The 14570-nt window shown below is 39.6% G+C and overlaps 2 protein-coding genes across 6 annotated transcripts in view; one reads left to right on the forward strand and one right to left on the reverse strand.

Moving 5' to 3' along the window:
• Window positions 1–579: 579 nt before the first annotated feature.
• LOC128783072 (translation initiation factor IF-2-like) lies at window positions 580–4418 on the reverse strand. Its single transcript, XM_053933684.1, has 2 exons — window positions 4345–4418; window positions 580–1414 (listed from the first exon to the last, which is right to left on the reverse strand). The coding sequence occupies exons 1-2, from the start codon at window positions 4416–4418 to the stop codon at window positions 580–582; spliced, it is 909 nt and encodes a 302-aa protein (XP_053789659.1).
• Window positions 831–14570, forward strand: part of TAB3 (TGF-beta activated kinase 1 (MAP3K7) binding protein 3) — a 43488-nt gene continuing 29748 nt past the window's right edge. For 4 of the 5 annotated variants that reach the window (XM_053936152.1, XM_053936156.1, XM_053936157.1 and 1 more), the window contains exon 1: window positions 831–1081. The gene's annotated coding sequence lies outside the window, so the exon portion shown is untranslated. Of the gene's footprint in view, window positions 1082–7288; window positions 7411–14570 lie in introns of those variants that run through there. The other variant, XM_053936153.1, reaches the window with a different exon arrangement.

Raw genomic sequence — 14570 nt, forward strand, 5'->3', positions numbered from 1 at the left:
GGAACACAAACCCTGTGAGGAACGTTTGAAGGAACTGGGGTTGTTTAGCCTGGAGGAGACTTAGAGGTGACCTTATTGCTCTCTATAACCTCCTGAAGGGAGGCTGTAGACAGGTTGGGGTTGGTCTGTTCCACCGGGCAGCAACTGACAGAACCAGAGGACACAGTCTCAAGCTACATCAGGGAAGGTACAGGTTGGATATTAGGAAGAAATTTTTCACCAAAAGAATAAAAAAAGTACTGGAATTGTCTTCCCAGGGATGTGGTAGAATCACCATCTCTGGATGTGTTTAAAAAAAGACTGGACGTGGTACTTGGTGCTATAGTCTAGTTGAGGTCTTAGGGCATAGGTTGGACTCGATGATCTTAGAGGTCTCTTCCAACCTCATTATTCTGTGATTCTGTGCCGCAACCACTGTGTCCAAGCACCTTATCGCTGCTGTCAATACTCAGAAAATAACACCTTAGTTCCTGCACGACCACGCTCAGGCTTCTCTAGAGGGGGATGCCCGGGACGAGGGTCCCCAGCCACCTCTAGCACGCAGCACTGTGTCCTGCCCCGGCTACGGGGAAGCTTCGTTTAAAGGCGCTGAGTACGCCCGCGGTACCGAGCCGCGGGAGGGACAGGAGTCGAGCAGAGCCCCCTCACGCCGCCCTGGCCCCGCCCCCCGGCCCCGCCCCCGGGCCCGCCCCTGTCACGCCCGCTCGTTGCCGCGCGCCTTCGCGCCCCCGCTCCCCCACCCCGCCGCCAAGTCTCGCGAGAGCCGTGCGGTCCGGCGCGCGCGGGCCGCGCCATGTCGGATGCCGTTGGGCGCAGCCGGGGCCCCGCCCCGCCCGGCGGCCCCAGCGCCCCGCACTGAGCCCGGAAGCGCTTCCCGGCCGCGCTCTGCCCCGGGACCCCGGTCCCTGCTCCAGCCTCCGCTCCCCGCGCCCGCGCCCGCCGGGGCACGCGCCTCTTCCTCTCCCCTTCCTCAGGAGGAGCGGGGGGGCCCCCGCAGCGGGGCCCGGGGCAGAGCCGGGGGGCGGGAATGCAGCCGCCGGAGCCGCAGCCGCAGCCGGAGCCGAGCCCCCAGCGCAGCACGGTGAGGGAGGGCGGTGGTGAGGGAGAGTTGTGGGGGGTGGATTTGAGGGCGGGCAGGGCCGCCCCACTGCCGGGGGGCAGTGAGGGAGGCTCGGGTGACACCCCCCGCTGCCCCCATCCCGCCGGGCTGTGGGTGTCCCCCCCTCCCGTGTGGGAGCGGGCTGCAGCCGTCCTGGGGGACACAGACGGGCTGCCCCAGGGAGCAGGGGGTGTCGTGCCCTGCGTGGGCCCGGGTGTGGTGACGGGAGGCGGCTCGTGTTGATCCTGGCTCCTGTTTTGCTGCCGCACTCCCACGCACCGAGCAGGGAAAACTTTGGTCTTTGTTTTTCGAGCCCTTTGCGGAGCGAAGCGGGCGGACTGCCCGGGGATCCCATGCGGGTGTCCCCTGGGCAGGGGCTGTGCTGTCTGCTGGGCCACTGCTGCTGCTCTTGCTGCGTAAAAATAAATTAATTAATAAAAAGCAAATGGATTCACAGGTAAACGCTGCCACTGCCCCTTGGACGTGACTGCAGCACGATGCTGCTGCTGCTGCTGTGCCTTGGCTCTAGGAATAGAAGGCCCCCAAAGCTAGCAAGGCCTTGGCTATGCTCTGTCCAGAGTCTTGGCTTCAGGTCGGGTTTGAGATCTTATCGAGTACTTGTATTGGCTCTGACGAAGATTAACTCGAGTTTCATTTTACTTAGTTTTTTTAATGTAAGTGGATATGGTGGATGGATGCAGTTCTTATTTATGCTGTTCAGTGTTGGTGTAGGACTGTGCAGTCGCTGTGCTTTTCCCCTTGTTCAAACATAACTTGTAACATGATATTGGCCGTTGTTTCACTGGCTTTGGCAAGGAGAAAACAAGGAGAGGAAAGAAAATTGCTTAGATGGTTTGGTAGTATCTGTACTTCATGTTTTGGTAGAGATTCCCTGTGTCCAAAAAAATGGAATGGCTCAGATACACTACACTTGGAAAGTAATAGAAAAACTTAAAGTGAGACACTGTGTTCAGGTAAACATGCATAAAATTGTTATGGAAGGTGTCAATGCTAACAGGTTTGAAGATGCTATTCTTCAATTCTAAATAAGTCTTGAGAGTGGTCAGGTCAACCTATCCAGCTGATGTGTCAATATATGTTTGTTATTTTTAGTGCTGGTGTTTACTGTGACAAAATTGAGTAGTATTTCTTTAGGGCTTATGTTCTCTAGCAGGTCCACCTGATCACTAATATTTCTAGAGGACTTAGTATAACAGAACTCTTAAAATTTACAGGTAAAGCTTGCATAGTCAAAGGCCAGTCACTGTCCTGGTAACTTTAATTCTGTTTTCTAGCTCTGCAAAAAAAGCAGTACTTTCTTCTGCTCCTCCTTAAGTATATTTGCAGTTAACATATTTCATGTAAAAAGAAGAAATGTTAAATTAATTTCCTCTTCGTAGAGAGAGAGGAACAGGATTCTTAAAAATAAAGTATTTCACAACAATTTTTAAAGCTTGCACTTTGTCCTGCCTTATGAATGGTGTCTGTTGACAGCAGCAATCTGAAGATTGCCATAACAACCTGTATTAATGTATATATAGACTGTCTCTGTCCATAAAATTACTAACATACCAAATTTTGCATACATTAGTAAAGAATAAAAAAAATCAGCATTAGGCCGCCTTTAATCTTGAGTCTTTTTAAACACAGGTAGCCAGATAAGTATGATGTAGTCTTAATATGAAATTTTACTTTTGTGATGTATTTTTTTCATCTTGCATCATAACCTTTACATATAATGATTACAGGTAAATGTAATGAGGGTATTGTGAGATCTGTGTCCATTCTTGTTTCCTGAATCTCATTGAGGCTCCTTTTTCTTTCCATGACTTTTCATCTTGAGAATAGATATTGTGAAAACATATCTGCCTTTCAGCCAGCTTTGGTGATGTCTGTGCTGGTGTCTCTCTGTTAAGGTAATCCTAATGGAAAAAGACTCCTTTGAAGTCATCCAGGAGAGTACATTGATGTGATTCTTTGGGTTATCCAGTAGTAACTCTCCTCTGTCCCCTCTCAAGAGTTATGTAGGGCTTAAATGAAGTTTTTGGTTGCACTGGTCTGTAGAGGCTTTCTCCTGATTTCAAACCTGTGATGATTCATTTTATATGTATTTGTAAACAGCATAAGTAGCCTCAAAGTATGACCTGCAAAAGTATTATTAGTTAGGTCAAAGAGTTACATGGGTATGTACTGCAGTTCATAATCAATAGGAACCTAAGATATTTTATTGAATTATTTTTCAAAGTGCTTTGTCTTCAACAGGGATGATTTTCAAATCCTTACTTTCATAGTCTTCAGTGTTTTAACAAAATCACCAACACAAGCAAAAGCCTTTGAATTCCTTTTTTGACACCAAAGGTATTTTAGTGATGATTGAGTCATTGAGTAAATGATCAAATCTCGTAAATTTTGGGTAACGTCAAGTCTAAGTGTGTGCTTAGTCATCCAACTCAACTATGCTATGACACATTCTGCTCTGGGAGCATCTATGATGCTGCTGTTCCCTCTGCTGTGAGCTGAAGTAGGAGCAGTGCCTGTGTGCTCACACATAAGTGCAAGTAAAGTGTAACTAAAGGTGTTTGCAGTGGAAGTTATTTTTGTTACATGGTATGGTTAAAAGGCAGGTGAAAAACAGTGTGAAACTGAGAGGCTTCATACAGACCCTGAAACCATAAGCACCTTTTGGGCTACTTTTGACTGCAAGATACGTGGTAGAAATATCTGTGACTTGTGGCTTTGCAATATCTTTTCCTGTCCCATCTTTACTCTAAGAGAAAAATAAAGCTGAAATGAAAAATGTTGCTGCTACCTAGTGCAGTAAACTGATATTAGGGATTTGCTTTCAAATCTCTGGCAAAGTTTTTTATTTTTGTCTTTCTTTTTTCCAGGTTGGAACTCTTGGTTTTCTATATAGTACAAATTTTCTCTAGGCTTATTTCTGTATGGGCATAGTAGACTAAAATACTGCCCAAAAGGCAGTATTGACTGTCTTGTTCGTGTGAGAGATTGAGAACCGTTTTGCAGAAGTTGAATGTGTGGTGATGTCATGGTGCCAGTTCTCACGTGTGAAGCTCTCTCCGTAAATGGGAAGATGAGTTTTGAAATACTTGTTTAGACTCGCGTGTGCGACTGTTGAATGTGTTGATTGAAAACACTGCTAGAATAGGTTCCTGTAGTCTGCCAAACCTTCAAGTATCAAGGTTGTCCTTTGAAAGGCTTTCAGACTGGGAATGTGCTCATAATACTTTAAGCAAAATGCTCTCTCCAGCTCCAGGCAAACGATGATAGTGTAGGTGGTTCTGTGGTACTGAATATCCATGTTGGGTGTCTCCTGTTCTGTGTGAGGAGGGTGGTTGGTCAGCAACTTCTGTGCTCTAACAGTCGGTGTTTAAGAAGTGGTACTGTGGTATTGATATCCAGGAGAATCACATGCACGACTTCCAGAAGAAACATCACTGGAGTATTTTCATTGACTTGAGAAGCTGCAGTACGTGTCACAAAATTCATGTGATATGTAATGTATGTAATAATGGTGAGACAATGCCACAGTATTGCTAGTACGATTCAAGTTGTGCAGCGAGTTCTTATTGTTTGGCATTTTTTCGTGTTCTTTTCTTCTTTTTGAAGATGAATTATGCCAGATAGATCACAATGTCTGTCAGCTTAACATCACAGTGGAAGTAACGTTTCAATATTCTTACACCCCATTGATTGCCATGTTGAATGTTACTCCCTTTTCAAGTATTGTTTTAAGATAGCCAGCTTAGCACTACAGAGTAAAAATGCAAAATGCCATCTCTGTTGATGTCATATACAATTTTGTGTTTTTAAGGAGAATTAGTTCTTCAGTTCCTGGTGGGCTTTATTTTATTAAGGGCCTGAATTCGAAGTAGTGGTATTTTAAAAGTATTGAATTACCAGTTTTTGTCCTAATCTGGCTCTTTTGTAAGGAAAATTACTGCTCTTTTCAGAGGGTTGTTTAAAGCAGGGAGCTTTGTAAGCAAATAGCAAAGTCACAAAGAGCAAGACAGAGAAAGAGGAGAGAGGTCATTCTGCTATGGTAGTGTTGAGCAGCCTGGCTGTCACAGCTCAAGTACAGATGTTTTCCTACCTGCATGTGGGCTTCCTGGTGGATCATTAAGAGTGTTTTCTGGAAAACACCTTTCAGCAGATTCTGTTCAATCAGTCTTGTTCCACACTCCAAATGAAATACTTTCTTTCAAATGAAATTGCATATCCACTAAAGTGTACGTTAATTTGAAAAGTGGGTCAATTTCCGTGAAATCATGGTTGATCTAGGGACAAATGGAGAGTTTTTAGAAAAAAAAAACAAAAAAAAAACCCCTATTAATATTTGTCTTAGATGTTGTGGCAGGAAAAAAAACGCATATGATTTAATAGACTGCATTCAGTATTGACTGTTTCTTACCAGATTTGGTAAAAAGAACCACAGAAGTGCTGGTATTTTAATCTTGTTGCAGCTTTAAGCTTAAGAATTATTCTATTCCATGTTTATATTTTGTGGTGATTTGCCCCCAAGTCTCAATCTGTTTGAACAACTCTTCCTGATTTAGTGTCACCGCTGCATTAGAAATTGGCTGGCAAAAGGCTTTGTTCTATGTATGTTGTCATGTTGGTATAAATCCTCAAGTTTAATTCTTTGTCTTCAGTGGGGAGTTTGTATGCTTTGGCTTGACTCAGGATGTGGGCATTTTTTCCTAGCACTTGAAAGAGTTACAGATTTGTTTTTTCTTTCATGTTGGGCATTGGATCAATAAAACTTGATGAATAGGAGACGGTTGGTTTTGGTTTTTTTTTTTTTTTTTAGCTAGATGTTGTGCAAGTTATGAAAGAAATATAGAACTTGGCTTTCATGTGGATGTCCTTGAAGATCAGCTTGCAGAAATAGTAAGCCAGGTACTAGGCTGTTGCAGAACATTGCATTAAAGTGTATCTGCTTTTTTTCTTGAAATTGTTATGTTTATCTTGAAGGAATAGTAATTCTTGCTGTAATCCTGCTAATGTTGGATCAGATAAGACAAAGTGTTCATTTGGTACAATTTCTCTGTTACTTCATATTTGCTCAAAAAAATCCGAATAGGTTAAATTTCTACTAGCAAGCATTACATCAAATACCATCTTTTCACTGCTGATTTGAATGTGTTAAAAACTTCTAAGTTACTTTCTGGATATTCTGATGAAAAGTCACTTTATGTTCTTTCCTGGTAAAAATCAAGTTTTAGCTGCTGGGTGATCTGGATATCTGCAAATGAGACTTCAGTAATTGCTGGGTAAGTGTTGTAGCTGAATTCAGAACACTTACACAAAATTATATTTTAAAGCTTTTGTCAGTGCTTTTGTAACATTAGCATGGAATTTTTGAACTCATTTATCAGTTTCAAATGGACAGCACAGGGGAACAGGTATTTTAGTCCTTTATGCTGTGTTTCCTGCTGTTTGGGCAGCATCATGAAAGTGTGGTTATAAATATTTGCGTGCTGTTCCAACTTCATGAGCATCAATGTTTTATACAGGTGTTTCACAACAAATCTCATTGTTGGACTGAATGCTTCATGCATTGTAAGAACTTCTTGAATTGCTCGGGGATATGTTTGCAGTTTTGTACTTTCTCCTGCTCTTACACTGAAGCTGTTACTCTTCATTGTGTACTGGTTTCAGTAGCAAGCAGTGAAACTGAGAATTATCCCTGTTCACATCCAGCTTCCTTCTGTGTTGGTTTGAGTTCACTGGTGCTTTCTGGAACAAACATTTTTTAATTATTATTTTCTTGGAATATCCAATTTAAAGGAAGAGAGGTCAGACAGGGAAGAGAGTTTGTACCACATCTGTTAAAGCTGAATTAAGTTCATAAATGGCAGAATGTAGGTTCTCTTAAATGAAATGTGCCTCTTTGCTTTTGAAACCCAGCCTCTAGATGCTGTAAATGCTTCTTTTGCTTTAAAGAAAGTTCCAAGTCAAGTAAATGTTCTACCTGCCAATCCCTTTCAAGATTTGGGAGTTGGGGGAAATGAGGCTGAAGGTAGCCTTAGGCCTAAGAGAGACCTGAGTAAGATAAGCTATTTTGGTCTGTCTTTAGAAATCCTGATGTACTGCAAAAAAAAAAAAAAAAAAAAAAAAGAGAAAGAGTCAAAAATCACTTAAGTGTTGAAATAAAGTTCTTTGATCTAGGAGTAAGGGGTCTGTATGAGGGAACTGGCTTCTGTAGAAGACAACTTGAAGATTTCCAAAGAGAATAAAGAGTCCTCTCAGCAACTCTGTACAGCAGGTCTTGATGGTCTTAGTTCCATCAGGTGAGTGACATCTCTCTATAGCAATGTGGACACTGAGGCATCTTCAGTGATCTCTGTTGTTGTTACTCATGGAGGCACTAGTACCAACAACACAGACGTTTCTGGTACTGTGATAAACAGTATTTCTATTTCTGTAGGAACACTCAGTCACTTGAAAGCTGCTTTGCCTTAACTGAGACATGTTTTCTATAAAAGTTGTAGCAAAAATTTATGACACTTCTAAGAGCATATGTTACCCAAGATGTGATCAAGGCATGGAGCTTGTGCTGCTTGGTTCTTACCTGTACCATTCAGTTCTTGGGTTTTGATTTCAGAAATCCCAGTGCACTTTGTTTCATGTCCATCTGTTATGGGGAGGTTGAAACACAGCAGTGGTGGACTGGTGTCTCCAGTCTGATGGAGGATTCCTGTCCTGGAAACACAGAGGAGATGGAAGAAGAGTTCCTACTTCTCTTACCTTTTGAGAAATCCCTATCTTCTGAAAGAGAGATTCAGCGTACTCTCCTGGTGGTTGGATGAGGTGGAGAAAACATCTTGTTGCCAGTCCTGGGCTCAGTGAAGCCATGGTACCTTTGGGGTGCCAGTTCACGGACTTGATGGCTCAGAGAGCTAGATGAAGGGGGATTGGTGTTGGGAAACTGACAGGAAAGGATCAAAAGAAGTTTGACTCTCTTCTGTGAATTGAGTTTTAGAAAGATCCCCCAAAACCAAGCTGTCCTTATGTGCTTTCCCCTCCACCACTGAATCCTGTTAAAATCTATACCGTAGATCATTGTTTTGTCCTGCTTCCTGCAAAGAAGTTTAAAGAACGAGATTCGAAATGTCTCTTGTTTTTTCACAGTTTTGAAAGGTAAGGCTCTTGTGAGCTCTAGAAGAAGAGGAAAAGAAAGAAATAGGTTTGTGTTAGAATTTCTGTGATTGAAGAGGAAAAGAAAGAAATAGGTTTGTGTTAGAATTTCTGTGATTGAAGAGGAAAAGAAAGAAATAGGTTTGTGTTAGAATTTCTGTGATTGAAGAGGAAAAGAAAGAAATAGGTTTGTGTTAGAATTTCTGTGATTCAGGTGAGAGGAAAGTAGTTATGACATTGACATTTTGATATGCTTCTTCTCCTGTTTTGATTATGTGCTAGAACACATTCCAGAAAGAACAGATGTGTCATATGTGAGAAGGTGTGTCCTTGTGACAGCAGCAAATTTCTGCTTTGGGATTACTCTGAATAATTTGTCTTGAGCATAATCCTTGGATTACTCTATCCACTTGACAATTCATGGAATATTTGAGTTTAAGCTTTGTCAGTAGCCTTACTTAGTCAGCCTTGGAGTAAGGACTGTGGGTATTTTGAATTAGTTCTAAGTGCTGCTTTCTGAACTTTTTTTCCACTGTTGGTTGTAGTGCCATGAGTAAAAATGGTTGACTGCCACAGGCTTATATAAGCTGCATTCATTTTTTAAGTTAAACTACTTATGGCACAGGCTTGTTAGTCTGTTCAGAAAATGAACACTCTACATACTTGAGGGGAATGCATTTAGATTTGCTTAGAGCTTTCTTTTGTCTGCTTTTCTGAGTTTGGTTTTGTTTTGTTTTTCTCACTGTAGTTGGTTTTATGGGGGTTGATGATGGTGTTTTTGTTCTCCCAGCAAGTGTATGGTATACTTAGACTTGTAGGGCAAGTTATTTCTGTGTATAGTAGAATTTGTGAATTATGTAAGCATGTTACATAATCATAAATAATCTTAATTTTTATGAAACTATAATAAAAGTCAAACAAGGAGAAAAACTTGATGTTTGGAGTTACTTGTTCAGTACTACTAATGATCCCATATTCTGTACTATGAACATCTTAGTTCTTTGGTTACCTGATAGCATGTACATTGTGGCAGAATGCCACTGGAAGACTATCCAGTATACAAATAAGAAAAAAATGGATTTTTTCTTTAATATTCAGAAAGTATTTTGGTGATCATTTGAATAATGCATTCTTAAAAAGCAGTTCAATAGCTGTATTGCACTTGTACTAAGCAGTATTTAATTTGAGTTCCTTTAATGGTTAATGATTTCACTAGCTATGAGAAAAGACTGCTTAAACATTAAATGAATTTACTAAGGTGCAAATCTCAAAGTTGAATTGTAATAGGTTTTTATTACACATATATTCAATTACATCAAATTTGTGTTAGTTTTATTAAATACTCAAAGATGAGTAGCTTCTGATTATATTACTGTGATAAGTCTTTCTGCAGAATAACTTTTCAGGAGAGATCTGTGAGGATTGCAAACTTGTCTTTAGATGTCTGTTTTAATTCTTGCATCATATTGGATTAAACTCATATTGGTTCTATGTATCTCAAAATGCTAACATTTTTCAGTAACAATATTTGCATTTTGTATCATTTGCCCTGGCTTTTGGATTATTTTCTCTGTTCTGTGCTTCGTATTTGCTAATCCCTGAAATTCATAAATAATATGGTTTGAGATTTTTCCTGTGGTCAAGGCAAAGAACTTTTCCCAGTTCTTCCAAACAAAAAAGAAAATGAAGATTCAGGAAGGCAGATTTTCAGGAAATTGAGAACAATCAACACAAGTCCAAAGTTTCATTTTCTGGCTTGCTTGAATATAGATCATCTGGATTTCAAGAAGATGCTCGTTTTTCTATCATTTAACATGGAAAATAAGACTTCTACAAATCTTATATGTTTTCAGTGTCTAAATCTCTGGGTTAAGTGTGACCAACCAGATATATTGATTGCAATCAGAACTGTTGGTTACATAGTTACTTGAAACTATGAGGTTCCTGTGAGTAACAGGAAAACTGCTAAATGGAATCAAAGAGTTCAGCCTCAAACTGGGACTTGGACTGCTTTCTTAATGAGCAAGTCTAATTCCTAGTAAGTTTTTGTGCCTTACCTGAAGGAGGAGTCTTCTCTGAGGTGTTCGTGGTCACATCTCATCCTGACACTTTGATCTAACACTCCTTTCTCTCCCACACTGGCTGCCTGCTTCTCTCTCAGAGTTTTGTGTCTGTCTATGACACAAGATATATTGGAGGTTTTTGAGGGGAATCAGGGAGCTGATCCAGTTTGGTTGAGTATTTAGTGTTTGTAAATCAAAGTTTAGCTTTAGTGATGCCCATGTCACCATTTGGTCTCTAAATTTGTGGTGGTGTGTTGGGAAGAGCAAGCATTGAAAGGAAAGGAGAAGCAAATTCTTCTGAATTGTGTTTTTACAGGTTTAAAGTGATTATGAAATAGCCAGATGAGACTTCCTTTGTGACAATTTCTCTTGAGGCAGCACTCAGAGTGAGTGTTATTGGAGAGTATCTTATGATGATAAATATTTCCCTAGACAAAGATTCCCCCCTCCACCACCACCCCAGCTTATTTCCTGAAGTTAAAGGGTTTCTGTGCTAATGCACACTCGTTTACATTTTTAAATGTTTTTTCAGAGTTCAACAGCAGTATCAAAACCACCTCTCTTTTGCTGGGATTGCTGTTTCCTTGGTGCTTTGAGTTGTGACTCTGTATGCTGGACAAAAACAATGATGAATTTGGATATTCAGTATTGCTTTTCCCTTGTAACTGTATATTTCTGTGTCTCTGCATAGAAGGGAATTAGATTACAGCCCCCATGTTCCCAGTTAGTTTGTAAGAAGCTTGAGTATGGTATTTGAGTGTCGTATGTTTGTAATTTTTGGTGTGTTTTTTTTCCCTTCTGTTAATTATTTTGCATTTTTGATGCTTTAGAATTTTTTTTTTCTTCTCTGGAAGTAACATTCAATAGCATCTTAGTAGATCTAATATTCCACAATTCACTGCAAAGTTGTCTTTCTACTGACTTCCAGACCAGTCTACGATATGTTTATTACATAGTTTTTGTTAGAGATACGTTTGTTTTATGCTATTAATTTAAAAACTGCTTTTAAAATGTAAAATGCATTTGGAAATTCCGTTTTATTTAGGTAAAATCAGTTGTATGAAAAAATTTGTAAATTAAGAACCCATATTTTTGATTTCTAGTAATAAGATTTCCTTCAAATATTTGGTTCTTATTTGAAAATAATAATTTGAATTTTAGAAGTTACTTTCTGTAATAAATAATGCAGATTGAAAATTTTTAATAGAATTGTATCATGCTTATATGATTTTTTCATGATGTCATTGAAAGTTTCTATAAAATTAATAATAAATAGAAGGTCAATACTACAGTGTTTGAACCTGTGGCTTAATTGTGTGCCTGTTTGGGGGTTTTTATGTGTTTGTATTTATTCTGGACTTGATTCAGTTGACTTGAGCATGTATAAATACATGAAGGAGTGCCTTCCTACAGAAGGAATGTCTTTACTCTTACACATACTTGAAAATGTGTTATTATAAAGGCTGTTTCTCATTAGGCTGTTTTGTCTGTGGGCTGTGCGCAGTTCATTAACGTCTAAAATACATAGAAAGTTGCTTTTCTCATCAAAGTGAATGGTTGGGTGTGGAAATCTGACAAATAATCAAAGTAATAGAGATTGTATATTTGAGGAAATATGTACAGAGTTGAATGTGCACTGTCTTCTGCAGATGTTTAAATTTGTGTGAAATTTACTTTTAATCCATTTGAAAATTAGATAAAATAATAAGATATTTGAATTAAGAGTAACTCTATAGCCTAAACTGTTCAGACAGTAGTGGAGAATTAGTAGGTGTTGAGTATCCAAAGTCTTGTGTATTCCCTGCCTGGAGCCCAGTAGCCTTTCTTGGAAGGTGGCTGAGATGGTAAGGTTGGATGAGATGGTATTATAATGTAAATCTGGCAACTGGAGGTTCTTTTGATTCTGGTTCTCAGGTAAATATTATTAAAAAAAAAAAAAAATCATCATTTTTCAGCCAATAAAACTCCCAAACTTTAAATTGTACTGAGTTTGGTTCACCATAATGGAAGACTGGTGTTGTGCAATAGTCGTGAAAATAAGCATCAATTATTGTATTGTCTGGGATTTTTTAAAGCATGAATTACCTTTGTTTTTTTAAAGCTGCTGCTGAATCAAAGAACATGCTTCTCTGAGGTACCTAATTACTTAATTTGCATATTTCTCCAGCAGTAAGAAGGAACAGAAAATCTGCATATGATTTATAGTCAGACTTTACAGGTCTGTTATGGTATTGCTCAGCTCATCTGGCCATTCACATACTGAACGTGTAGCATTGTTTTCCATCCTGTGGGGGAGGAATGACTCAGAACAAAATCAAATAAGGCTTGTGCTTAAACAGCACTAAAAATGTCAAAGGTTTTCCTCTCCCTACTTCTCCTCTCTCCCCTTTCAAAGCAGAGAGAACCCAAAGCTTACATTTGAGTCTGGGTTGTGTAAATGTTTAGAGCTGAGTTTGTTTGCAGTAATGTGAGAATTCTGAAGGACTCATTGGGCTGCTTGGTGAATCAGAGGGTGTGACTACTTGTGCTATGATTTTGGAATCAAGGCATCAGATTACAATGTTATTTTAATATATTTTTGCTTTCAGCTGTTAGGGGTCTTTTTGTTCAGAAATATACAAATCTCTCACTTTGTGCTTCTTTGTCCAGGTCAGGCATTTTGTGTCACTTACTGGCCTCAGGGGAATGCTGTGGTGGCAGTTGTGCTTGGCTGGCCAGGGGGAGACAGCAAGTTATTTTAAACTTTAGATTTTTCTACTGTCTAACCTCGTGTTGTATATAAGACTGCATTGTATTTGTGGGAAGATATGACCTGGATTTTTTTCTTATTTTTCTCTCTCTGTGTTTTCTGTGCATGATTCCCCTCTGAAACTCAAGAGAGTTAAACAAGAAGACTGATTTGAAAAGGTTGAAATTCTTAGTTACTAATTGAAGAGCTGGGCATGCGCCACGTTGTTGCTTTCTACAAACCATATGGACGCTGGGAGATTGGTTAATACCACATCTCTTCCTTTGCTGCAGTATCTAATCAAAGGAAACCACTGTGACATATCAGGTGAAAGACAGGGTTTTGTGTTCCTGTAGTGCATCTGAGACACACAGATTGTTGGGTGGGTGTCAGTTCCAATCTTCGTTTCTGATGGAGGTGAAGAGCCCTGAGCACAGCACAATGTTTCAACAGTTCTTTAGCTATTGCTTTACTGGGTTACCCGCAAAACTCCATAAATCCTGAAATTGGTCTTTTATGCTCAGCTGTATGTAAAAAGTTACACATGCTACAGCCAGGAATTGTGTTAATCTCATCACTTGGATTTGAAATTTTCTGGCCTGGTGTCAGGCCAACAAAAATAAACAAATGTTATGACTGATGACCTGAATACTGCCAACCTGCCTTTGCAGGCAGTGTCATTGAATTGAGTAACTAAGGTGTCCAGACTGCAAACACAGCTTTGGTTAACTTACCAAAGTCATGACTTAAAGCCTTGGAGGGAGAGCTAATGTGTGGGTTTTAGGAGGAGTGTGTGCTTTTATGTAACTATAGCTGGCCTACATGTGATTGTAATTCATTAATCTTCCAATTTAATTTTGGAAAAATAAGGAAATTAGAATAAATGCTAGAAAAAAGTCAGTTTAAAATTGTGCTCAGAATGCACAGAAGAGCATGAAAGTTATTTGACAATATGAAGACTGCTCCATTATTAGAATAGAATATTCTAGCTATAAGTATTGATTTTTTTTTTTCAAATGTGTAGACTTTGGATACTACATTGAATTGGGAACAGAAGAATTTACTGAATAGCTATTAGGTTTTTAATTTGGGAGAAGCAATAAATACAAGAAATATTAATAATAAAAATATATTAACAAACGTCTACATACGCACACACACACACATGTATAAATATAGTGAAAAGGTGTCACTACCCATGGCATTGGGTCTGGATTTAGGTAATCTTTAAAATCCCTTCTGACCCAACCCATTCTGTGACTCTAGGCAGAAATTAATTTTGTTCATGAAAAGGTTTCATGTAGGTGGCTATAATTTTCCTGCTGTTATCTGTAGTTTCTCAGGTGTTAAACCCACCTGGTTTGGAGCTCTCTGTAAGAAGAAGATATTCTAAAGCTTTCATTAGGTAAAGATACTGAATACTCTTCAAGGTCTGAAGCTGTACAAGAATTTTGGCAGGAATGCATCAGTGCATTTTAGGATGAACAACTGTATTCACATTCTAGTCTTTCCATTATCTCTT

Source organism: Vidua chalybeata, chromosome 2, assembly GCF_026979565.1.
Source record: "Vidua chalybeata isolate OUT-0048 chromosome 2, bVidCha1 merged haplotype, whole genome shotgun sequence".
Lineage (NCBI taxonomy): Eukaryota > Metazoa > Chordata > Aves > Passeriformes > Viduidae > Vidua > Vidua chalybeata.